At 48.3% G+C, this 25,446-nt stretch overlaps 2 protein-coding genes across 2 annotated transcripts; both read right to left on the reverse strand.

Moving 5' to 3' along the window:
- Nucleotides 1-223: 223 nt before the first annotated feature.
- On the reverse strand, nt 224-11,006 carry Rnasel (ribonuclease L). The gene is made up of 8 exons (XM_055624717.1): nt 10,954-11,006; nt 9,944-10,099; nt 7,670-9,194; nt 6,931-7,016; nt 5,048-5,253; nt 3,832-3,964; nt 3,087-3,220; nt 224-2,378 (listed from the first exon to the last, which is right to left on the reverse strand). Exons 3-8 carry the CDS (start codon nt 9,132-9,134, stop codon nt 2,207-2,209), a joined length of 2,196 nt encoding a protein of 731 aa, XP_055480692.1. The 5' UTR covers nt 9,135-9,194; nt 9,944-10,099; nt 10,954-11,006; the 3' UTR covers nt 224-2,206.
- A 6,043-nt stretch (nt 11,007-17,049) lies between these two features.
- Nucleotides 17,050-21,831, reverse strand: Rgs16 (regulator of G protein signaling 16). Its single transcript, XM_055624710.1, has 5 exons — nt 21,710-21,831; nt 21,282-21,392; nt 20,577-20,638; nt 20,115-20,281; nt 17,050-18,874 (listed from the first exon to the last, which is right to left on the reverse strand). The coding sequence occupies exons 1-5, from the start codon at nt 21,751-21,753 to the stop codon at nt 18,650-18,652; spliced, it is 609 nt and encodes a 202-aa protein (XP_055480685.1). The 5' UTR covers nt 21,754-21,831; the 3' UTR covers nt 17,050-18,649.
- Between the last annotated feature and the right edge of the window lie 3,615 nt (nt 21,832-25,446).

A 25,446-nucleotide genomic window follows, 5' to 3' on the forward strand; every position in this document is an offset into this window, starting at 1 on the left:
ACACTAACAAAATTAATAATAGGGTGACTGCTTATTGCTGGATCAGGTGGGGAATTTTTGCCTCTCATTTACGGATATGTATTTAAAAAGTATTTCTCCTTTCCTTTTATAACCAATCCTCTCAATCAAAGTACATGTATTAAAGTATCCAGGAATTGCTTGATTCATCTATTCTATCACAAGTCACTCATGCAAAGTCCAGCTTAATGAAATCGTTCAAATTTTTATTGAGTATTCTTCACACATGGACATTTTGATCGACATATCCAAGTCAGACAACAAAACTCATTTTCAAAACCTAAAACAAGCACTCTGCTCAAAAGAAAGAAAGAGAGAGAGAGAGAAGAAAAGAAAAACAGAAATCTTTTAAGTCATTAGTTTGTTTCTTTTAGAGGACCTAACTTCTTGCACCGGACAGCCCTCTATCCATTCCAGATACCTCTGTTCTGGGAAGGATCGAAGATAGCATTTCATTCCCATCCCAAAGCTCTGTCTTAGTCACCACAATAGGTGAAAAGAACACTAGATTTCACACGGGAAAGTCTGTCCAAATCAAGATGGTGACATCTCTATGCCATATGCCTAGAGTAAATAGAAGTATTTCTAGCCTTAGTTCCTCATTACCAAAATAAAGATCATAGTGCATACCTTACAGTACTGTTTTCCAAACAAAATTCGATTTAAAAATATGTAGATTTAGTGTGTAAACTCTGAAGTACCATATAATCTATATAATATCATCGTCACCCATGTACAGAAATGGTTCACTGATTCAGTGAGGACTTATCAAGCAGTATCACAGAGCAAACATTTTTACAAGCAATAAAGATTCAAAAGCCCTTAGGGTAGGGCTTTGATTCGGGAGGGGAAAGGGGGTCACAAAAGGACAAAGTGAAATGAAGCATGTGCTGAGGTAGCAATGTGTCAAAGAGCTAGAGAGAGCGCCTCAGAATGTGTGCGCCGTGGAGCATGGGAAATGAAGAAGAGAAGGGTCCTGAGTGGACACCAGAAGGAGCTGCTTCATTTCGGGTCCAGCATCAAGAAAACACACCCACATCATTCTTCTGGGAGGTGTTGCGTGCACACCACAGTCCTGGGTCCAGGGCCAGCTCAGACGTGTCCCAAACCCTTCAGTCTTTCTAAACATCAGCACTACTGATGTTCAGTCTGCATAACGTGATGCTGGGCAGCTGCCCCATGAATCACAGAATGTTTGATAGCATCCCCGGCTCTTAATGCCAGTAGTGCCGCCCCCGCCCTCCCCCCAGCAGTGGCACTGACAAATGACCCCAACTGAGAACAATTTACTTGAAGTCACGAAAAACCAGTGCAAGTGCTTTCAGAGGGAATGGAATTCATTTAGTTAGTACCTAGACTTATATGGTGCTCAACAAAGACAAATGACTAACCAAGCCCCCGAGAGCCTTTTTGGCCTATGTTGACCTACTCGTTCTGAGCTTCATCCAAAAGAGATGCTGACTGTTTCTAACGCCCTCATGTGAGAGGCAACAATAATAAAAAAAAAAAAAAAAAGAGAGAGAGAGAGAGGTGTCTTTTTATACAGTGCTTTGCATAGGTTGTAGGATCTTGGGCAAGTCACTCGGATTCTCTACACCTCGGTTCTTTAGTGGAGATAATCAATTTTGTTTTGCAAGCTCACTGGAAGAATTAAACGAGAGAAAACATACAGCCATCGGGGTCTTGACAGTCATTCCTTTGGCGCAATTAATAATAGGAATCATGCCAATGACATGACTCAGTGGGCACAGGTGCTTGCCACTCAAGCCTCACAACATAAATTTGATCCCCAAAATCCATATAAAGGTAGAAGGAGAGAACCAGTGCCATAAAGTTGTACTAAGATTCCACATGTGGTATGTGTGGCCCCCGCCTCTCTCTCTCTCTCTCTCTCTTTCTCTCTCTCTCTCACACACACACACACACACACACACACACACACACACAAAGTTTTTTTTAAAGAAATCTTAACAGAAGGCTCTCCCAATTTCATCCACCAAAATGGAATGGTATAGTTTTCACTGCTTTTGTGATTGTGCAAATGTGTGGAATTTACTGTATCAGAAACTAACACACTGGCTATCTAATTTAGCCCTCCCAAGCAACCAGGCTACTTAAGAGATTAGAGATGTACAACTTGCCACGAACTATCCTGATTTTAAAAAGTGGTTCCTTGAACTTGCAAAACTCAGCTCTGTAGGTCCACTGGTCCTGCTGCCTCTGGCACACTGAGCCTTGGTTGGGTCTGAGGAAAATGTCTTTGATATTCTGTTTCCTTTAGTTTCTTGTACACATAGATTACAAGATCTGGAAATGTCTTCTGAAAGTAATAACAAGGGTCTCCAAGTCTCTCCTTCATTCTGAAACAAAACACAAATAGTTCTGCCTACTGGCCCCATGCTCTTCTTCCTTAGGGTATGTGCTGGCCGCTCCCTGGACTTGATTCTGTGGCAGGAATCATAAGGACTTTGGAATCTGACAAATAAGATGATTTCTGACTCTTTAATAGCCGTGCGACTCAATCATTCTGAACTTGTCTGTTCATTCACAAAAACGGTACTAACACAGGAGGACTTTTACAGGCCCTACCGAAAGATAGCCAGCTATTACAGGCTATCAGTGGGTGCTGAGAGGGAGACTCAGTCTTCTCCAGGAACAAGACCCCTCGGAGACATTCCAATCCCAAGTGATAAGCACTAACCAAATTCCCATATAAGCAACACGAAGCAGACTCTGCAGGTTGTACTTATAGATACATATGTATATATGCGGCAATAGTTAAAAATGAGGTCATGAACTTGAGAGGGAGTTGAGGAGAACACAGGAAGAGGGTCTCACTCTGCAGTTCTGGCCGGCCATGGAACTTGCTGTGTAGACCAGCCTGACCTCACAGAGATCCACCTGCCTCTGCTTCCTGAGTTGTGGAAATAAAGGCACGCGCCACCACCCCCAGCTTGCTTTTCTTTATCGAAGTAAGTTTTCTTCTTTCCATTCTGACAGACTCAGAATTAGATTTTCTAACTGTTCTCACTTCGCATACAACAAACAAGAATGAAAGCAATACTTACTGCTTATTTTTTTTCTCATTGATGTGTTCTCCTATATTCCGAATAAACTTCAGTAGGTCACCTACAGTATCCTGATAAGCATACTTATTCTTTTTATAGAAAGAATCCATTTCGGCCATAACATATTTGTCCATCTAAAAACAAAAAACAAAACAAAGTAAAACATTACCCCAAGATGTAATGACAACATAAAATAAATCCTGAGGGTGTATTAATATCAGAAGTCCAAATAGAAATTTGAATAAGTGCCCTCTACCAATGAACAAAACAAATAGGAACAGGTAAAGGTACATGGTAATACACCACATATGCTATGCAACACAGGTCAGTTGTGTTGTGTTTGAATGAGTTACTAATTCCCTTTCTGTCTGTACTTACCAAGCTCCCAGGAAACTGTGCCAATTAAAAACCTTTGTGGGAAGGTTAACTAGTTCTAGCTACTATGAAAATCAATATTGAGGTTTCTCAAAAACTAGAACTGCATCTAACACAAGAACAGCTACAGTTCTGCTGGGTATTTATCCAAAGGACTCTCGGTCAACATATCACAGGGATATTGCAGAACTGCCCACAGTAGCCAAGACAGAAGCCAACCTAGGCCTCCTTCAATAGCGAAATGGTTAAAGCAAATGTGGTTTATGTACACAATGGGATTTTTTTTTTTTCAACCATAAAGTAAGATAGAAAAAGCAACATAAACTGTTACGCACACGCTTCTTCCTGGACAGAAGGTAAGCGCTCATACCTTAGATCTCCACTGATCAAAGCTTCTGGAAGGTTCCAGTGTCTCAGGCTGCAGCAGTCTGAGAAGCTCACTTTGATCATTTCGTGTTTTGATGTCAGATTCATTTCCCACATTCCGAAGTGTTCTGTAGCGGCTGAGAGTGACAGAATCATTGTGGTCATTCCATTTTTTTTTTTCCAAAAAGAGAGAAATGATTATGTGCTTTGACTTTAAATGAAATTTCTGCACAATGGGAGAGGCCACCCTGTTGCCTCTCACCGGTTCTTCAGTAGTTAAAACCAGAATCCAGTAGGTTGTCACCCCCCCCCCCCGGACACACCACCAGCAATGCCAAAGTGAGAGAAAAGCCCAGGCCTGCTGATCCCCAGCCCTGCCAGCTGCCCACACCACTGCATAGGAAAGCCTGTAACACAGCAGTTTTTAACCTGCTGTGTTATTGACCCCTCCGGGGGAGTCAAACAACCCTTTCACAGGGGTCACAAATCAGGCATCCTGCATATCAGATACGTACATTATGATTCTTTTGGGGGAGGAGCTCCCCTTTTCTTTTTAATTTTTTAATTTTTATTTTTTATATTAATTACAGTTTATTGACTTTGTATCCCAGCTGTAGCCCCCTCCTTCATTCCCTCCCAATCGCATCCTCCCTCCCTCATCTCCTCCCATGACCCTCTCCAAGTCCACTGATAGGGGAGGTCCTTCTCCCCTTCTATCTGACCCTAGCCTATCAGGTCTCATCAGGACTGCCTTCACTGTCTTCCTCTGTGGCCTGGTAAGGCTGCTCCCCAAAGAGCCAGCCACTGAGTTCATGTCAGAAATAGTCCCTGTTCTCCTTACTAGAGAACCCACTTGGACACTGAGCTGCCATGAGCTACATCTGAGCAGGGGTTCTAGGTTATCTCCATGCATGGTCCTTGGTTGGAGTATCAGTCTCAGAAAAGACCCCTGTGCCCAGATTTTTTGGTTCTGATGCTCTCCTTGTGGAGCTCCAGTCCCCTCCAGGTCTTTCTATCTCCCCTTTCTTTCATAAGATTCCCTGAACTCTGCCCAAAGTTTGGCTGTGAGATTTAACAGTACCAAACTTACAGGTATGAAGTAGCAACAAAAAATGATTTTATGATTGGGGATCACAACATCACAAAGGGCTATATTTAAAGGTCGCAGGGTTAGGAAGGTTGAGAACCTCTGCTGTAACAGATACCCAAGTTCTACTTACTTCTCCCAAGTCCAAAAGAAAGGATGGCCAAGCAGGTCCCTCAAACAGTTCTTTACATTTGCTCCAGGAGAAAACAGGCATTGGATGAGGTCCCTTGTCTCCTCATCTGGAGATTCTTTAACCACCTCTTGATTATTTAACGCCTTTAGTGTCTCAAAGGGGATTTCACCTTTCTTTACCATATAGAGAACCAGCCGTCCAAGGTCCTGTACAGAAGCCATAAATGAAGTAAAATTGCAATGAGTTACCTTTCTATTTGGGTAACCTTGGAAGATTTGAGGTTAATATCACCACTGTCAACTTCACTGGACGGACAGATCCGCCTAGGAGATGAGTAAAGAGCATTTCTGGGTGTGCCGGTAACATTTGCAGAGAAGATTAAGATCATGAGGGCTCCGGCCAAATGGCCACTAGTGGATTCAAAATGTCAGTAGACTTATGTGGAAGTATCGGACATTACAAGGTGGGACCTGTTGGGAAGGAGTGGTTCAACAGAAGCTTGTCTTGGTGGCTGTTCCTTGCCCTGGTCCCTTCCAATTATGGCTCAGCTTTGCTTCCTGCCCATGATGAGCTGCTCTATCAAACCCTCACCTCCAGTCTGAGCTGAAACCTCCGGGACCATGACCTAAACAACCCTTCTTCATTTAGGTTCTTCTCAGAGTGACACCAAAGTAGTCAGTACAAACAGCATGGAAATGGAAGATGGAGGTATTTCGAGGAACTTGTGGGCTATATTTCTGTGGGCCGATGGTGTCATGGTTAACACCCTGACCTCTGAATCTGCAGGATTCTGGGAGAGAAAGACAAAGCTCTGAGCACAAAGAGTTCTTCAAGGCAAAGAATGGCCCACACAGCTTAGCCTCCTGAAAGATAACCCTGGTCCGGAGTTATAGGATAGTCTTGTTGGCAGCAGAAAGATTCTACCTGGGTCTTGAATGTTCTGACAGAATATTGATAAGTGAAGAGAAGAAAGATGCTTTAGACAAAGGAGACGACCTTGGGACAAGACGACCTAGGAACTTGATCCAGCACTGTGTGAGGAGGCAGATAATGGAGTCATTCCCAGTCAGGTGAGACACAGTGTTAGCCCAGGGAACAGGCTTTGGTAGGGAAAATAAGTAGGCCGTGATCAGCACAAGAGACAGGCACTCTACATACCAGGGGAGGAAGAACTGAAGTTAGGAGTCACCAAACCTGGAACCAAACAATTGCCCATTGGTTACTATCTAGGAGAGAACTGCCCAACCATGTCCGAACAAGCCTGGGAGCTTCAATACGCAGGGCCTGGCTCTGTGTCCTCTCAGGAGCACCAGCTGTTTTACAGCCTTAACACTTCAGCTGAGCTCTGTCTCCTTTGAGGTGAAGGCTGACTCCATTCCTCCCAGGAATTGTCCAGAGCCTCAGTATCTGCCTTTCTTTGGTGTTCTGCAGGTGAGTTTGAGTAGAGTTGGGAGCAAATCCCATTCGCTTTATCCTTAGGCAGAAAAATATTTGCAGAAGGAACTTTTGAGGTATTCAGAAATGCCTTCTCGACGTCTTTGAAGAAAAGGCATCCTTTCTTTAGTTACTTATTTAGCTAGTGGGAGAAGAAGGGAAATACTAAAGATTTTTTTAAAGGGGGGAGGGGAGGACCTCAGTAGAAGGCAACTCCACACCAGCCCAGCTGTTATAACTACTCCTCCGCCTAGTGAACGTTCTCCTGCAGGAAAGACACACGGAAACGCCACTGTATGCAACGGAGGGAGGACAGTGGACAGATAGAGGAAGCCTTGGGAAGTCTTTCCTTCCGGGTTCAAATAAGAAGTTCTCTAACCACAGGAAGTGAAGTAATGAACAAATAAGGAAGCATAGAAAAGAAAAGTTAGCTAGGCCACAAAAATTACCTCCAAGTCTCTCTCGAGCATCTGTGAATCTCCCTTCCACTGAACACTCTGATCAAAATCTGCCAGGCGAAGAGCTTCCTTGGAATCTAAGGAACAGTTTCAGAGGTGCATAAAAAAATATTCTCTATGGTGTGATAGTCAAATCATTTAAATATATTAACAACATGTTATACAATTTATCATCTCTGAAGATTAACAATAATTCTATTTCCTCATATCTAGCCTCTTTGGATCTGTCAAGAGCAGGACACACATTTTATTTTATTTTTTTTACAAGACAGACAGCAGGAAAAGATGAGGGTGAAGTTAACCAGCTCTCCATTGACAGAGCTCCCGGGGCACACCACAGGAAAGGGGCTGGTGGCCATAGTCAAGGTTACCTCCTATGGCTAACTAACAACTAACCAACGAGGTTCTGGGTCTAAGCATGTCTTGGCATTGATTTCCACCCAGTTAAGCCCGCGGGCCCCAAGCATGGGTCACAGATGTGCTGGTTCTCTGTCCCCTGCAGGCCCTTCCTTCATCTTGAAGAAGCCAATGAGTCCCCAGAAAGAGGAATGAAAAAAAATGACTTAAAAGTTGGGAATGAGATCTAAAGATGGGTAATTCAGGAATTTCGCCTACAAACGGTGACCCCTGGCTAGTCTCCATGACTTTCAGAAATAAATCTCCATTCATTACAAATCTCTGTGATGTTCTGTCATAGCCACACATAAAAGACTACCACAAGGCCTCTCACCTAGCAAGATGTTTTGTGGCCCCAAATCCTGATGGGAGAATCCATGCGAATGTAGTTTTTGAACAGCCTCAAATATAGACAATAGGACACTGCGGGCAAACTTATCTTCCCCGTTCTCCACGGGTTCCTCTCTGGGCTTACCCAGGAACTCTTCCAGTGAACACTCACACAGGGACACACACACATATAAGCAGCCCTTGTTGGTCTCCCTTCCGTAGAAAGTCACAAAGTTACTGGGGTCACGGCAGCCCTCCAGACAAGAGAGTTCCGTATGTGCTCGCGAGCTGCCCTCCCAGAAGACCTTCACGGCCACCTCTCGGTTGTCATAGATGCCTAGATAGACGCCGCCTTCAGAAGTGCAAGCAATTTTAAAGTCGTCGTCCAAAAAGATCTTGAGCTTGCCAATCATGGGGCGAGGCATACTGTGGAGTCTTTTCAAGGCTTCCCCCCAGCGTGAACTGTGAGGCGACCAGACTTCAGCAGGAGGGCTCGGGCGCTCACTAGCTCCATAGCGGAGAAGAAGCTGTACAAGGGAATGGTCGTAATTGCGCCTGGCTATCGCGACAAGATCCCCATGCTTCGTGTCGGCCCCCTTTTCACACAGCAGCTCGGCGATTTCCTTCAGTTTCTTTTCGACGGCGATTAGCAGAGCTGTGTTGCCCTTGCTGTCCCTGTCATCGACGTTTATGCCCTCCTGAGCCAGGAGCATCTTCACCAAGCCTGTGCGCTTCTCTTCCACGGCCGAGATCAGGGGCGTCTTCCCTCCCTCTCCTCTCGCGTTCACGTCAGCCCCGTGCAGAAGCAGAAGGTGAGTAATCTCCTCCACGTTTTCACCGTCGCGGTTGAGCAGAGTGCGGATCAAGGCGTTCCTGCCCATATTGTCCCGAGCGTCGGCCTCGGCCTCCATGTCTTCGAGAAGGATACGCAAGACTTCTGTGTGGCCGTTTTCGGCCGCACTCATGAGAGCTGTGGCCCCTCCTTGCTTGAGTCGCATCTTGTCCACCTTCGTCTCCCGTCTCAAATTCACATTGGCTCCCTTAGCAAAAAGGAACCTTAAGGCTTCGACTCTACCGTACTCGGCAGCTTCCATGAAAGCCGTGAAGCCATTCCAGTCACACTCGTTGACATCTGCACCTTCAGAGAGGAAAATCTCGAGCAGGCTCACGTCTCCACGGATCCCAGCAATGATGAAGGGAGTGGCCCCATTCTTCTTCCTCCGATGAGGGTCAGCACCGTGATCAAGCAGGAGCCGCACAATGTCGACCCTGCCAGACTGCACTGCGTTGTGCAGAGGGGTCCAGCCCCCAGCGTCCTCACGGACATTGACATCGGCCCCTTGTTCCAGCAATTGCTGGATCCTGGCAACGTCTCCCTGTTGAACAGCTTCAATCAACAAATGGCCGTCTTTGCCAGGGGTCCCCTGACCATCCGGGGGTGCGCTGTGTGTGTGATCCTCGGTCTCCATGACAGTCAGTGCCAGCGGCTAACCCTTTCAGCCTTTGTGCTCTGTCTTCTGACCTCTCACCTGGACACGAGTAAGGGGGTTGGGGGGAGTTGTCATTTCAGACAGGAAAAATTCTCCTGGCTCAGAACTCAGCTTTACCTGCACGTAGCCTTTTCTAAACACACCTGCTGGCTTAATTAAGCATTTCTAGATTGTAGACTGTTGTGAGTCTATGTCAATTTAAAGAGAAGACACCAGTACTCCACAGTCCCTCTCCCTCAAAGCAACTGCTATCAAGATTTAGTATTTGTGTACAGATTAATTAATTAATTAATTAATTATTAATTAATTGGCTGGGGTCAAGCCAAGTGACTCTGCACTTGCATGTGCTAACTTCAATTTTCTAATCTTGAATATTTTAGTATCTGTAACAATATTTTCAAAATTTAAAAAAAAATCTTAAAACAATTCTGAATGACGTTGAGGAAACTTAGCTCATTTTTTTATTTTTAACCTCTTTTTTTCTTTATTAATTACACTTTATTCACTTTGTATCCCCCCTGTGGTTCCCTCCCTCCTCCCATCCCAATCCCTCCCTTCCTCCACCCTCTGCATGCATGCCCCTCCCCAAGTCCACTGATAAGGGAGGTCTTCTTTTCCTTCCTTCTGATCCTAGTCAATTAGATCTCATCAGGAGTGGCTGCATTGTCTTTTAGCTCATTTTTTTATTTGGTTTTCCTGTTGCAGATTTCTTACAATAGAAGTCCTAAAATTTCACGACTAGTCCAGAAAACTAAGTACTTTTATCAATATTCTGTAAACGTACTTACCTAGTAATTGGCAGCTTCTGAGGCAGGGGAAGGGCAAGCAAGCTCCTTCAAGAGGAAAAGTGTATTTTATCCAAATGACTTTATCCCAGGTGAGGCTGGTCACCGCACACTCGCTGCTGTGTTCTCTATGTCTGTTCTCTTCATACTCCTGCGAGTCTTTATTGAGGTAGTCACAGGGAGGAAAATGTGAACTATTAACTCAACTTTGAGTTTCTGGGTGTGCAACTCTTGACTGTCACTTCCTCATTGTGTACTCCTAAACCTCTGACTCACAATTTTGTTTCCTCAACGGAGGACAAGACAGTGAGTTAGGCAGTGCGGCAAATATTGGGCATTGGATGAATGGCAGAACTAATTATGCCTCTGTGGGGAAAAAAAAAAAAAAAAAAAAAAAAAATATATATATATATATATATATATATATATATATATATATATATATGTATATATATTTGTAACGAATACTCTTCCCTGAATTCATGTGCCCTACAGCGAGTATCATTTAGCCCAGGGACGTCATTCAGCTTTAGGTTCAGATCCAGCTCAGTCATCAGGCACCCCTTGTTAACCAGATCATCTAAATAGCTGTATTTGCTACAAAACACACAAAGCCTCCTTCTTTGAGGTCTGTATATACAGCACAGTTTTGTTGTCCAACGTGTTTGTGTAACCTGCCCTAACTGCCCCTGGCTCTGTGTTGGGTGTCATGTATGGCGTGGAGGAGGAGAGAAAATCCGGGAACGCTGGGAGGAGCCTCCTAGTCTGGAACAAAACGCCGCAGCTTCCGAGCCTGCTTTCACTTTCGTTTTCTCCCTCCTGCTTCCAGACCTGCCTCAGAAGCAGAGCGCGTAAAGGAACGGTATGAACCGTGACAGAACCATAGGAGGAAGGGCTCAGGGCCACAGGGCTGCTGTCCCGGTCTGCTAATCCTCCAGATCCTTTCGTCCCCTCCCCCATCCCAGCAAGAAACAACCCTCAGCCACTGCCCGCTCTCCTGCAGTCCAGCGTACCTTCCAAACTCTCTCAACAATCATTCCTCTGGCGGCAGCAACAATCTCTCAAGACCAGCCCCTAGAAGAAACAGTCCTTGCGCTATCAGGGCGGAGCCAAGAAAGGAGCGAGAAAACGAAAGACCAGAAGGTGTGGGCCCCAGGGTCGGCCCAGGCACCACCTGAGCATCACGGAGGAACTCAAGGGCTCTAGCCTGACCACGGACAGACTTGACAGGCATCCCAGTGCTGGCCTTTTGGGTTGTAGGATCCAGCTTCACCCATCATTCTGTGCCTTCTCGGTAATCACAAATGCCCTGTGTTCTTGGAGAGAAACAGGGAAATAGGCACAGAGTCCATGATGCAGTCAGCGACTGCGACTGCGTGGCAGCAGAGTTGGTCGCCTGTGGGGAGGGTGATGCTTGGGGTCCAGCCGCTTACCCCACAAGCCGGAAGCTCTGTGCGGAGCTTGCTCCTTACCGGGAGCACGGAAATCCTAAGCAATCACACAGCTGGCAGAGGAGGAACAGTGGGCTTATGTACACAGAGGGTGTCTGGGCAGGCTGGTGGAGGTCAGGAGGCTTTGTGGTATCAGTTCTTTCCTTCCACCTGTACATGGTTCCAGAGCTCAAATTCGGGTTACCAGGCTTGTCTGGCAAGCACCTCTACCTGCTGAGTCTCTATCCGGCCCTATAAATAATTAAAAAAAAAAATGATAGCATATAATAAGATGTCCAGGTATGGCATAGTCCCTGACAGTCCCTATTCTCTACAGGCTCTGTAGCTGCTGTCTTCTTCTGTCTCAATGCAATCTCTCTTAGTATGTGCTATTGTGTTACCTGAACAGATGATAGTAACAAGGACAGTGCTGGTGGTGGTGGGCATGCGAAGGCCCTGAAACGGAAACTGGCCTGGTGTAATCAAGGAGCAGCTTACAGACCAGTGAGGCTTCGTGGAGTTACAAGCCACCTAGGGCCTGAGGGGCCCTTGTAAGGACTTCCGGATTCGTTCTGAACAAGATGGACTTGGGGCACCTCTGTCCTCAAGTAATAAACCACAACCAAACTTAAACTCGGGAAAGCTTATCAGTGTACTTTCCTAAGAGTTAGCAGAGTCTCAGCCCATCACTGCAGGCAAGCTTCGGCTAGTTTCTGGTGGTTGGCTGACAGGCCAAGCTATAAGGAGACATGCCTTCACTATGCTTCATTTCCATTTTCTGGCTAAAAGCAGCTTGGAGAGGGAGGCTTTATTTGGCCTGCAGGCTATATACTCCATCATCGAAGGAAGCCAAAGCAGAACTCGAGGCAGGAACCTGGAGGCAGGAACTGACGGAGAGACCCTGGTGGATGGTGCTCACTGGCTTGTTCCCCGTGGCCTGCTCAGTGTGTTTTCCTTGTACAACGCAGGACCACCTGCTCAGACTTGACACCACCACACTGATCATTAACTACGAAAATGCCCCACAGACATGCTAACAGGCCAAACTGATGGGGGCCTTTCCGCCTCTGACATTTCCTCTTCCGGGTGGCTCCCGCTTGTATCTAGTTGCCAGAAACTAACCAGCTGTCTGACCACGGTTATGGGCTGGAGTTCATCTGAAATTGTCCCGGTTTTGACGCAAACCATTTCTGACTCAGCTGAGCGTTGCTAAGAGGAGTGTCTGAAGTGGAGACTGTTAGAATTATGCAGGCAGTGTCAGCCGGGAGCAGGGTGGGGCATAGAGATAGCAGGTCGTGTTAGCTTGTCCCGAGCAGACAGTGTGACGAAGGCACTGGAGAATGCTGACTCCTCTCCCCACCCAGAGCAGCTTGTGCCGAGGCCCCACGAGCGGAAGCCCTGGAGCTCGTCTGTCATCGGTAAGAAGTTGCTACGACTAGGAAGAACTCAGCCCAGAAACCACTGAGCAGCTTAGAGGAAATCCGAGCCTTGGTTAATTGGTCCTGACGGTTTTGGACTGTGTCGGGTGATCTGGAGTGCAAAGAAATAAAGGTCCACGCGCAACTGGACGCTGTTTGGAAGCAAGAGAAGTTTCATGATGGCTGCTCTGACCCTTGTTTTCTAGGAACTAGAACAAAGAGGAGCTAGACTGACGTAGAAGCAGCAGTCACTCAGGTTGGCCAGCAGAGGGCAACGTTCAGCTACTTTTGTGGTGACAGGGACTCCGGCACTCTGGTGTTTGGCTCTAGCGAGCAGTTTCCTTGTTTTTGTCCTGTCCCCCCCACAGTGCACAGGGCATGACTTCTCTAATTGCTGCTGACAGTCTATGAGACTGTTTCTGTCTGGGGGAGGCGCTTCATACAGCCGCTTAGCGGAGAGTTGCCAGGGTTGTTTTGTTCACAGTGTGTGTTTTCACTCATATTTAGTGATAGGCCAAAGTTGACACTTTGGAGAATAAGTTCCACTTGCAAAAGAAGCCAGCTAAATTTCACTTCTTCGTTGTGGCACCTTTTTCCCGGAGAAAAGTTTTTTTAAACCACCTAGGCCAGACTCGGGAGTCCTTGCAGATCTAACCGACTTGTAAGAGGTGAGGCTGGCACACTGATTTCTTCTTATTTTTTTTTTTAATGATTTCCAAACCCCATTTCTAAATGTGATTTGAGGCCACTTATACTAGAAACCATGCGTATAATAAAACTCTAAACAATTAACACAGGAATAAGAGACTCTGTGAATAACAGAGGAAAGCAAGCATCGGGTTCCAGCAGAAAACTCAACGCTGGATCAAGGCCAGGGCGGGGAATGAAAGTCAGCCCTGTGAGGAAAACTTTTCAGCTGTCCTATCCCATGAACACGAAAGAAATGGCATTTGGCACCAGTTGCCTCTTTGAGAAGGGAGGATAACCAATAAGCATGGAGGAGGCTCGGCGGGCCGTCAAGCCTAAGACACGAACCATGACCTACTTCCCCTGGACCATCATAACTAAGAGACACGAGGAGGAGATGGCCTGAGAGGAAGACATACTCGCAGCACCTTGTGGCAGGAGAATCGATCAATTCACAGCCCTTGCATGGGGTTTAAGCTTTAAAAAAGGAATAATTTACCAAGAGTAGAGAAGAGGCCTAGCAGCAAGTGGGAAGCCTGGACTGGAGACACAGAGAGAAAACCCAAGGCCAATGCAAATGGAGTGACATAGCCCCCTTCCTCCTGACCCACTTCCCACACTCAAGATGTGAAAACCATGGTATCCTCAGTCGTTTAACCAAAATGAACATCGGACTGCAGCACTTGACTTTGAGCTCACTACCGGACATGCACTTAGCTTACCAAGAACCTGGGATCGGGGTAGGAGGCAATGGGGTAAAGTGGAATCAATAGAATGCTGGCATTCTCCCTATCAGGAATGTGCAAACACTCTGGACAGGCTTACTATGCAGCAACAGCTAACTGGTGCAGCTGTCTTCTACCTCTTCACAGTTGAGTGGTTTGTTTACATTTTCTGCCATCGGGAAGATAGAAAGACCTGGAGAGGACAGGAGATCCACAAGGAGAGCAACAGAACCAAAAAAATCTGAGCACAGGGTCTTTTCTGAGACTGATTCTCCAACCAAGGACCATGCATGGACATAACCTAGAACCCCTGCTCAGATGTAGCCCACGGCAACTCAGTATCCCAGAGGGTTCCCTAGTAAGGGGAACAGGAACTATCTCTGACATGAACTCAGTGGCTGGCTCTTTGATCACCTCCCCCTGAGGGGGGAGCAGATTTACCAGGCCACAGAGGAAGACAATGCAGCCAGTCCTGATGAAATCTGATAAGCTAGGGTTAGATGGAAGGGGAGGAGGATCTCCCCTCTCAGTGGACTTAGAGAGGGGACATGGGAAATGAGGGAAGGAGGGTGGGACTGGGAGGGAATGAGGGAGGGGGCTACAGCTGGGATACAAAGTGAATATAATTAATTAATATTAAAAATAATAATTTAATAAAAATTTTCTGCCATCTATATTAGTGGTATAGGATTCTTACAAGAATTACAGGAATTTACATATGTAAAATGTTTAAAGCGGTGTCTGCCACATACAAATATTTGCTATTTCTTGAGCATGCTACCAAGCCATCTCATACACACTTTTCACAAATTTTCCATCATCCCAAAAGCTCGTTGGAGACAATACTATGTATAGTCAACATTTTATAATACAAAGCGAGTGTCTGAGAAATTAAGTAGTATACCGATGAGTGAGCCGCATATTTTCAAATCGACAGTCTAGCTTTCCTCTAAGTCTAAGTCAGTGTCCGAGCTAGTGATTGTACAGTTACTCTGAGATGCCACCTTGATTGGATCTGATATTAGCAAAGAGAAAAACCTCTGGGTGGGTCTCTGAGAGTGTTTCCTGGGAGGGTTGACTGAAGAGTGAAGCTCCTCCCCTCCCCTGGAGTAGGCTCCATCTTCTAGCTGAGGATTCTGATCGGGGAGAGAGCTTCAGGCTCTGCCTGCTGGCCTTTCTCCTGCAGGTGCATGCAGCTCCTCTGTGGCACAGCACCGAAGCCCCTAGCATCTCTCACCCTTTGGACTGACTGTTCCTCAGATATTTAACTTGAGGCTTCCCTTTCTTCTCCTGGACCAATTTCAGGCATTCCACCTTCATCGGATTACCTAGATTCAGGACCTCATAGTCCCTGTACTCCTGAGCAATCTCTTTACCTAAGACCTTCCAGATTGGAAGTTAATTTTTAGCCCTAAAGAACTAAGGGAAATCTTGGCTTAACTCCTCTACACCACTAACAGTGTTAGCAACTATGTTACCTATTCCAATTTCATCAAATCTTTTTGTGTGTTCACCAAATGAATTAATAAACCAAACAAATTCTAGCCATTATTTAGAATTGCATGGGAAAAAAAAAAAAAAAAGCTTTATAAAACAATGGAAGTTTGGGCTGGAGAAGTAGCTCATCGGTTAAGAACACATCTGCTCTTCTAGGGAATCCAAGTCTGGTTCCCAGCACCCACAGTGAATGCCTCACAGGCACCTGTAATCCCAGCTCCAGGCACCTATATTCATGGACACATACCCCACACACACACACATATGTGACATAGCACCGAAGCCGCTTGCATCTCTCTCTCTCTCACGCACACACACACATATATGCATATATATCTATGACCCATATATATATATGTATGCATTATATGTACATGTATACATACAGTGTACATGTATACATTCTGTATTAGTCAGACTAACTTAAGAAAGAGCTTGCACTATCATGGCCACAGGGGGGCAGCAGAGGGTACAGGAGGAGCTGGCCTCTGCCATGGAAGCACCATTCTGGCCTCGGTTTGAGGGGCTGTTGTGTTCTCTGTGACAGACCAGTTAAATTAATGCCTCCCGCCTTACCTTTCTTCATCTGGGATTCTGGAACGCTCCAACAGCATATAAAATATATAGAAAACCGGGGACAAGGGCATGCTTAAATCAGGGGTCTGTAGTCTGGCAAAGGGAGGGGATGACCCTTGGCATTTCGGAATCGCCATGTTTTCATTTGTGCAAACATCTACAGCAGTAGACAATGGAGACACGGGGCCTCCTGGCTGGCAGGTAGCCCCTGTAAATTGCCCTCTGACCTCCACGTGCATGACATGGCATGGCATGCATACACACAGAGTGAACACATTCACACACACACACCTAAATGTTTCTTTGTACCTGGGCACTTCCGTCTTCCTTCCACGCTTGGTCATGGTCCTCTCTAGCCACCTCACACAGGTCAATGTCCCCACAGTAACAGGTAAGTAGAACACCACATAAAAAAATTGTTTTTCCTTCCTTTGAATCAGCATCTCACTATGTAATCTACGTCAAGTCTCTCCTAAGAGCTGGGACTGCAGGCATTCACTTCTGTGTGCCTGGCCAAGACCATCTTTTTGGGTAATGAAACGAAGAGTGGGATTTCAGGCACAAGGTACCCAGAAGGCAATGCGCAGAGGGCATTCTGCTCCTTGCAGATTGTGCACCCGAAAAGCCTTTCAAACCCAGCTCAACCCTTGAATGCTTCACCCACCCAACCCTGCACCTCTGCCCTACAGTCTCCCCAGAGGTCTGTGAAGTAACAGGCTCTCCATACTTCCCGCTTCTCAGCCACACAGTCCTTGGAAACAGGATGTTATATCTGAGTTTTATTTTCATTTGTTTTTTTACAAGAATATAACATGCTCAAACAGAAAACAAACAAACAAACAAACAAACAAAAAAAAAAAAAAAAAACAGGGATTACAGACACTGCTGATCAAGGAACCCAGCTCCCTTTTTTAACAATAAATAAATATTAAAACGGCGGGGTGTTCCCCGGCAGCCCTCAGTGGCTTGCAGAGGTAGAGTCTGGCGGGGAAGAGGCTCAGTCAGGCAGCAGCTCCCACTGAGCTTCTCCAAGACAAGCAAACAAATCTCAATAAATAACAGGGGGACGAAGGCAGCTGTGTCTGTCAGCAAAACACAATGTAACAATGTACTATACTTAAAAAAGAGTTTTTTCCTGGAGAAGCCTCAAGTGCAGAGAGAACCGTGTTGGCGACCCGGGGCTCCACTGCCTTCTCGGTCTCTGGTGCTGGAAGTCCGGACTGGGAATGTTTGTTCAGTAACACCCAGAGGTGATGGGCCCTACCCTTCCAAGCTCCCCACCCCAACCCCTGGCTGCACGGCCATTGTCTGCTCCAGAGCTTTCTTGGTCCCTAGCCTATCTCTCCCCTAACTCCAGTGGGCTTCTCTTGTCTACAGGAAAGGAACACAAGGCTCCCCTTCCACAGGGGTGGGGGTGGAGGGCATCTCTTGTTCCCATTCTCATATGCACAAAAAAGAACTGATTTGATTTCAGCTGGGCTTTCGGGTTCCTCCTACAGATGGATTTTCTTTGACCTTCTCTGCCTTGCTCAGTTGCTGGACATGAGTACTAGCTCCGGTGCCCAAAGCGTCCTTCCTCCCACAAGCCTCCTCTTAGACTCTATCTTCCAAGGCATCACTGAGCCCAGGGAGGCTCCTCAGTCAGCCCTGTTCACAGGTAGACTCTGCTGCAAATGTAAGGTCAGGGGGCCACCCACAGAAGGCCGCCAAGAGCACCCAGCCTAGGGTCACATGAGCAAAATGGCTTTTCAGGGCTCATCACTGACCTGGAAAGGGGCTCACAGGCCAGTTTTTTGAGGTATAGAAATGTCACTTGGGGCAAGAATCATACTGACTCATAAACACCCCCTGTTGAGACTGCAGGAATGTTAAGAAGCCTAAGCTAAGGGATGTTGGATGTCTTGGGAAGGCGAAGGAAGGAGAGGAAGGCTCCGCAAACACGGCTTTCTCTAGGCCCAGTCCAGGAACGAGGAAATCAAGACTGGACCAGACCCAACTGTCTTGCTGCTTTGGTTCTCTCCGGCTCCTGCTCTCAAGGTCCCCAGCCACCCCCGCATTCCTTTGTGTGTACCTCAATGAGGGGAACATCCCTGCTGTGCCACCATTCCTCCCTTCCCCACACACCCCACACAGCCTCATTGTCAGCCCTCAGCCCCAGGTCCTGGCAGGAAGTGAGGAGCCCCTCCCACACTGAGCCCACCACGGTTATCTGGAGGAGAGGGAGTTCTTCACACCCAGGCTGCAGGGACCATCGTCCCTTCACTGTCCTCTCGCACTTGCTGGGCAGGACCCGCCTTCCAGGCTCCAGGCGGGGCAGCTGCTTCAGGGATGGGACTCCACCTCTCTTCCCACTGGCTTCTCTCTTGCTGTGAGGGCTCAAGTGTGTGAAGGCTCAGCAGCGGGGCTGCTGCTGGATGCAGGGGAGGAGGTGGCGGAGGCTTGGGCAGCCAGGTCCCGGTAAGCAGGGGACTTGAGGAAGCGCGGATAGGAGTCCTTCTCCATCAAGGTGCGGGTCTTCCCCTGAGCCACATCGAAGCAACTGGCAGTGGCTGCCTGTAGGTTTGTCTTGGTCAGCTCCCGGGTCTCGTGATCTATGTTCACCTGTGGGGAGCAGGGCAAGCACAAAGGTGAGTGTGTGGAAAGGCAGGGCTGAAGAAGGTGTTGGACACCCGCCCCCGCCCCAGAACTGGAGTTAAAGGAGGTTGTGAGCTGCCATGCTGGTGATACAATATAGGAATTTTGGAAGTGGGGTGGACATATACCCTCTATAATAGCAGCGGGCGCTCTTAACCACTGAGCCATCTCTCCAGCCCCGCTAGCCAGCCTTTCTGCTCTGGGACATTCCCCATAGTCCCTGGGCTTGGTCCTCTGATCTTTACGGATCAACCTGAGGCTGACTCTGCGAAGCCAGAAGCACCGTGCTCCTCCGCTCTCATAACCCCCGATTCGAGTCACCACCTCTGTGCTGGATCTGAGCAATATTCCTAACTGGCTCTCTCCTCCCCTCACTCCAGCTGTGCTCACAGCTGCACCCACAGCCGCTACACTGAGCTGCCTCCGCCTGGAAGCACCTTAGTTTCCTCCCCATGTCATTCAAAAGAAAAGCTAGAGTGACCACATCTGGCCATCAGCCATATGCATGACCTCACCTCCTACTGTCTCCCTGGTCCCTGTGGCAGGATGTCCTTCCCTCTCTCGGTCCTTACAACCCTCTGCTTTGTTTCACCCGCTTCCTGACTCCCACTGTGTGCTTTGTTCGTATCCCACCTCATACTAAACTGGTTACTGACATCTTCTCCTATTAGACTATAGTTCCATTAGAATTTTGTTTTGTTCATTGACATATCCTTTGAGTTAGTAAAAACCTCCTTGCAAGTAAGCGATAATAAATGTTTCTAGAACAGTGTGAAATAAATAGGAGCAGCCAGAAAACAAGATACGAAAGCATGGCATTATTAAGGTGTGTCCACCAGGTGGCGCCATTGTTACTGTGATGGCACCTCCAAAAGGGAACGCTGAATTTGGGGGGGGGGGGAGATCCTCAAAAGGTGAAGGCAGCTTAACCAGAGGCCTGAGCCAGGTTACCCAAAGTCCCTTCCTCCAGCTGATGTGCCAGGGTTCTAAAAAAAAAATAACTAATTTACAAATGCAGGTATGGAGAGAAGGCAAAAAGCCTGCTGCCCCGTACTGGGCCACCATGAGTCACAGACTTTAGTGTGGCTACTGATGCCATATCCTTCTGTAACCAAAAAGACTGCTGTGCTGCAAAACCTGAGCCTTCCCTCGCTGGCCCCCCGTGGCCCGTGTTCTCAGCTGGGAAGAGGCAGGCAGGGTCACTGACCTCTTTAGGGGCTTCACTTCGGATGTATTCATCAAAGATGCGGTGAGCCTGGGAGGCCAGTTTGGCGGCTGATCTTATCTTCTTGAACTCCTCGCAGGCCAGCCAGAACTCCAGGTTCTCCTCGCTGAACTCCGTCTTCAGGAAGGCGTGGAAGGCCGCCACCCCATCTGGTTGTGGGAAGGGGAGGAAGGAGACAGGTCAGACTAGGGGACAGCTGGGAATAAAGGAAGAAAAGACAGCCATTGCCATTAATGGCTCTATTTTTAGAATGTCATTTTCCCAGACAAGGCTCTGCCTTTGTGTTTCGAACAGAGGCTGGCACACTGGGGGACCGGGATCGTTATTACTACTACTATTATCTCCCCCCCCCCCCCCCCCGTGCTTTTCAGCATCCCTGGGACAAGCTCCAGGCACATGAGCACGCACGTGCCTTTCACAGACAGACAACAGGGTCCTACTTACTTTTACTGCTCAGCAACAGATCAAAAGACTCTCTCCATCCCAGCACATCTTCTGAAAAGCTTCTGTCAAGAAAGGAGGCGGGGGAGAGCAGAGATTTTTTTTTTTAATTACTTTTTTTTTTTTTTAAATCAACCAACAAAAGCATAGCACACATCCTAGGCAGACGTTGATATTATCAAAACTAAGCACTCAGACACATACAGAGTAAGCAGTGACTGTCTATAAGGAGCAGCTGGGCACCCAGCGGCCGATGCCAGGGACCCGTTAGTCCCCAGCCTGGCTCTCCAAAGCCCCCTCTTTTGGAACCGAAATCGACTTTATTCCGCGGATTCTCGTGTTTGTTTTGCACACCTCTCCAAGGGAGCAGGGGCTAGCAGAGAACCTGTTATGGCTGGCATTCAATAAAAGGGGGCTTCTAGGCTGCTCACTGAAAGGAAGCGGACCCTGTCCTGGCCCCGAATTCAAGCGCAATGACACCTCCACGTGAAAGCCTGCAGCCATCTGCTGGGGTCTGCAAAACCTGCATTCTACCACCTCCTCCGCGGAGCCCGGCAGCCACAGCATGGCAGCAAGGAGTCTCGCTAAAATCTCCAGAGACGGTCGGTGGCTTAGAGCCACCCCGCTTCTCTCCTCCTGTTTCACCTCTCAGCCTCCCCCCCCCCCCCCCCGCGAGAGCCCCTGGGCTGGAGAGACAACCCGACTCACCTCTCTTTGCAATGTTTACTGGCCCACTCGAACTTGCCAAGGCTCCCAGACTCGGAGCTCAGCTCTGACTTATGAAGAAAGATCCCCAGACGTGTCTTGAACTCTTTGGCTCTGAAAGACAAGCCAGGAGCGTGTAAGGATTCTGTTTGCTCTGCCAGCACAGGGGAGTCTGTGGAAGCCCCCCCCCCCAAGAACTAACTCCACCCTCCAAAGTTCAGCCCCGAGAAACCTGGGGACACTCAACCATCCCCAAGGCCCCCTGAGTGCTTTTCTCATTCGTGTCTTCAAGTCCCAGGCCACAGCAAGCAGCGTTTGGGCTGTGCGCTGAGAGGTCTTAACACTCTGGGGTCCCGCCCCGCTGTCCTGTCTCCCCGAGTTCCCAAGCCTGGGGTTGGGTGGATTCGGAACCGCTGACCAAACTGTCTTACCTCTCCAGGCAGGTGTTGGGGAAGGTGGCGAGGGTGCGGCACATGCTTGCGGGCGCGGGGCAGCACGTCGTGGGGAGGATGGTGGAGCGCTCCGCGGGACCCTGGAGGGCGACCAGGGAAAAGCGAGGACCTTCCACTTACCGGCCGGCGCAGATGGGGTTGGAAGAGCTACACGCGCCCGGCCCGTGGCTGCTGCAGCTTTTATCTCCGAGGGGGCGGGGCGGGGCCGAGCGTCCCCGGCCAATGACAGAGTGGGGCTGAGCGTTGCGAGGGAGGAGGTGGGACGCGGAGGGGCGGGGCGCCACTGGCAGCCCCCAGGGCCTCCCCCCCCAGCGCAGGGGGCTGTCCCCACCCCTGAGGTCGGAGACTTGGGGTGCCAGGAGAGGAGAAAGGCTTGAAGACGAGACGTACGCCCACAGCTTGCCAGGAAAAAAAAAAAAAAAAGAAAGAAAGAAAGAAAGAAAGAAAGAAAGAAAGAAAGAAAGAAAGAAAGAAAGAAAGAAAGAAAGAAAGAAAGAAAGAAAGAAAGAAAGAAAGAAAGAAAGAAAGAAAGAAAGAAAGAAAGAAAGAAAAAGAAAAGAAACAAAACCGCAGACCTCCTGTAAAAAAGGAGGGAAGCAATTCAGAAGTGTCAGGAGGGGTTTTGTGGGGGTGCCGGGTCCACGGAGGACAGCAGCGCACGGTGCATTCCAAGAAAAAGTGCATCACCATTATTCTGAGCTCCCACAGGTCAGAACAGGTACCTCCATGGGTTCAGAGGGTGAGGAGAGCCGACTAAGCTATCCACCCCCCACCCCTCGTCATTACCTCCTCTTCCAGATGAAGGATCAGAGGCTTAGAAAACCAGAGACTTGGCCAAGGTCAGCAGGCGTGTGAGGAAACATTCATTTAGCACAATTATAGCAGAAACTTTTGCAACGAAGCCAAGAAGGTTTAATTGCTCTAGGTTCTGTAGTTAGAGGGTAAATCTTGGTGCCTGGAATCAGATTTGAATTCACCGTGTTTTCCCTACTGGAAAGCAAAAAGCAAACAGTGACAGCTCCGCGGCTGGTGAGTGATCCCGAGGCTTAAGCAACTGAGAGTACAGCGCCCCTCTCTCCGAGCTAAGGGCAGTAAGCGACGCTCTTCGCCCTCCTTTTAGTCTTCCCCATCGGCTCCCAGTTTCCTTAAACTGCGTGTCTAGGGGTTTAGCCAGCGCTACACTTATTTCATAAGGTGTTGTGGGGACCAAAGAGGTTTTCTGTTAGCCGGACTTCCCCAGGAAACGTTCTGTGGGGATAGCACGCATGCTAGGGAAAGTTCTCAGAACTGAACCCAGAGGGAAGAAAAGTGGGTGGGGCTGAGAGGAGCCCTGTGTCACCCACCATCTCAGGAGGGAGCCCCAAACGTCTTCAAGGGTGCTGGACCGTTACAAACTTCTGCTTCCGAAGCCAAGGAGCAGGCCCTAACATTAACCATTTACTGGATGCTGCTGTGCTGAGGTGGCCTGACCTGTCTCCAGGTGGCTCCTCTGCCAAGAGCAACTCCAGAGAGCTTAAACAGACACCGTGACATCGAAGGCGGCCACAGTCTGGAAAAGTGGATCTGGGTGGCACGCCAAAGTAGCTGTATCAGGTGTTTCGAGCAAGACTTAGCAAGCAATCTGAGAAAAGCACTCTGCAGTGCTTTTCGGTTTTACTTAACAGGTAGTCTGGAATTCTAGACGCTAAGGAAAAATGTCTTGTGTCTTTTAGAATGCAGATTTCCATCTCAAAGGGGGCATCTCACAAGCAAGGCCTGCTCTGTGCTCTGTGAAGTAAAAGGTCAGGACTGGAGGGGAAAGAAAGGAAAGAGGGAGGGAAGGAGGAAGGGAGGGAGGGACGGAGGGACAGAGGGACAGAAAAGAGTAAGGGAGAGAAGGAGGGAAGAACAGAGGGAGGAAGAGAGGGAAGGAGAGAGAGAGGGGAGAATAGAGGGAGGGAGGAAAGGAAAGAGAAAGGGAGGGAGGAAAAGAGAGAGGGAAGGAGGAAAGTAGGGAAGAATAGAGGGAGGGAGGGAGAGAGGGAAGGAAGGAGACAGGGAGGGAGGAAAAGAGAGAGGGAAGGAGGGAGAGAAGCACAGAGGGAGGGAGGAAAAGAGATAGGGAAGGAGGGAGGGAGGGAAGCACACAGGGAGGGAGGGAAAGAGAAAGGGAAGGAGAGAGGGAGGGAAGAATAGAGGGAATAGGCTGAAGCTGCATCTCAGTGGTGAAGCACCCACCTAGCTTGCTCCAGGCTTGGGTTTCATCCCCAGCAGAAGGATAAGGAAGAAAACCGACAAGAAAAGAGAAAGACACAAAGAAGTCCTAACCTGAGAGAGTTCAACTATAAGGCTATAAAAGGTGGAAGGGGGAGCGAGAGGGACAGCAGGAGGAGGGTCTATGAGCTAGTAGTTGTTGAGGGGGTTTAGACAATAAAGTTCAAAATCATAACACAACGTGGGACAAGTGCTCAAGTAGACTCCCCTCCCTGAGCCCTACGAAGGTCCGACCTAGTTAGTCAAGATAGCACACTCTAAAGCACCATGGGAAACCTTTCCCGAACTCCCACGTTGTCAGTGGAGAACCAAGGTAGATAGGACAGGACCTGCTTCCTGCCACACTTCTGTCTCAGATGCGGTGAGCGCCAAATCCACACGCTGTCTTGCCAACCTCAACTCTTGAGGGCTTCCTACCTCACAGCCCTGGGGCTGGACCGGTGCTGGGCAGTGGTGCATAGGCAATCGGTGGGTGGGCAGCCTGAGGTGCTCCGCTGAGCTGAGGGGTTTTGTTTCACCTGGCATGCCCACAGACACACTTTTACCACACAGCTGCCAGGCACCGATGCCGGTGTTGTCTATGGCAGAGCCATTCTCCATGTGACATGGATGGATCAAATTCTAGTCTCACCTGCATTCATGCCCACATTGGAATCAGCCCAGACATAGCCACGTGACAATAATACTGATTTCTGCAGAGGACCCTCTAAACCCTATTCATTCTGCATCCCTGTGAATAGGCCACCGGAGGCGTTTTAATTTCCATTTCGGAGGCAACAAGATAGCAGTGCCTGAGGTGTTCTTCATTAACCACATCCAGGCTGAAGCGGGGTCTGTCTCCAGGTTCCTGAGCTAGCGTGTGTGTTCTGTTTGACAAAGCAAGCGGAGACAAAGGGATTGATACGTAACGCACAGACAGGCAGATCTGAGAGCACACAGCTCCCTGCTGAAGATGAAGAGCCCTCCTCGGAGTTCAACCTGCCTCCCGGTTGCCATGGTTACCTCCCAGGTTTCCAGACAGAAACTTTTGGAAGTTCACAATGTATCCCCAGCTTTTCTTCCCAGCAGGTCAGTTCCTATCTGCGATTCCAGAAATGTGACTGACTCCACGGGTGCTGTGAATCTAGCCGGTTGAATTCACTTGTGAATTGCACTGACTTTGACAAAACCTGACCTCATTTTTGCCCAGCACGTCCAGCACAGCTGCCATCTCTTTAATGGAGGGTATGGGGACAACGGCTTTGTGGCCTGGGTCATCTGGGATCAGCAATCTGGGCAAAGCTGGGGTCAGGATTAAATATCCCACAGTGTCCCAGACTTACTGTCCTTTATCTCCATCAGAGGTATACCACACTACTCTTCTGTGGTGGCAGAAATCCAGACAGGAGCTTTGTCTGTTATAAATGGTGTGTTGGTGAATGACTGAAATCCATTAAAACAACAGACACACACACACACACACA

This window comes from Psammomys obesus, unplaced genomic scaffold, assembly GCF_907164565.1.
Source record: "Psammomys obesus unplaced genomic scaffold, mPsaObe1.curated_primary_1811, whole genome shotgun sequence".
Classification (NCBI taxonomy): domain Eukaryota; kingdom Metazoa; phylum Chordata; class Mammalia; order Rodentia; family Muridae; genus Psammomys; species Psammomys obesus.

Coding starts and splice junctions, on each gene's coding strand:
- Rnasel (XM_055624717.1), bottom strand. CDS start 9,134: ATGGAGACCGAGGATCACACACACAGCGCACCCCCGGATGGTCAGGGG. Junction 3,965..5,047: donor TTCTTTTGGACTTGGGAGAA/GTAAGTAGAACT, acceptor TGTCACTCTCAG/CCGCTACAGAACACTTCGGA. Junction 2,379..3,086: donor AATGAGAAAAAAAATAAGCA/GTAAGTATTGCT, acceptor GTTTTGTTTCAG/AATGAAGGAGAGACTTGGAG.
- Rgs16 (XM_055624710.1), bottom strand. CDS start 21,753: ATGTGCCGCACCCTCGCCACCTTCCCCAACACCTGCCTGGAGAG. Junction 20,639..21,281: donor AGTAAACATTGCAAAGAGAG/GTGAGTCGGGTT, acceptor CTTTCTTGACAG/AAGCTTTTCAGAAGATGTGC. Junction 20,282..20,576: donor TCTGTTGCTGAGCAGTAAAA/GTAAGTAGGACC, acceptor TCCCACAACCAG/ATGGGGTGGCGGCCTTCCAC.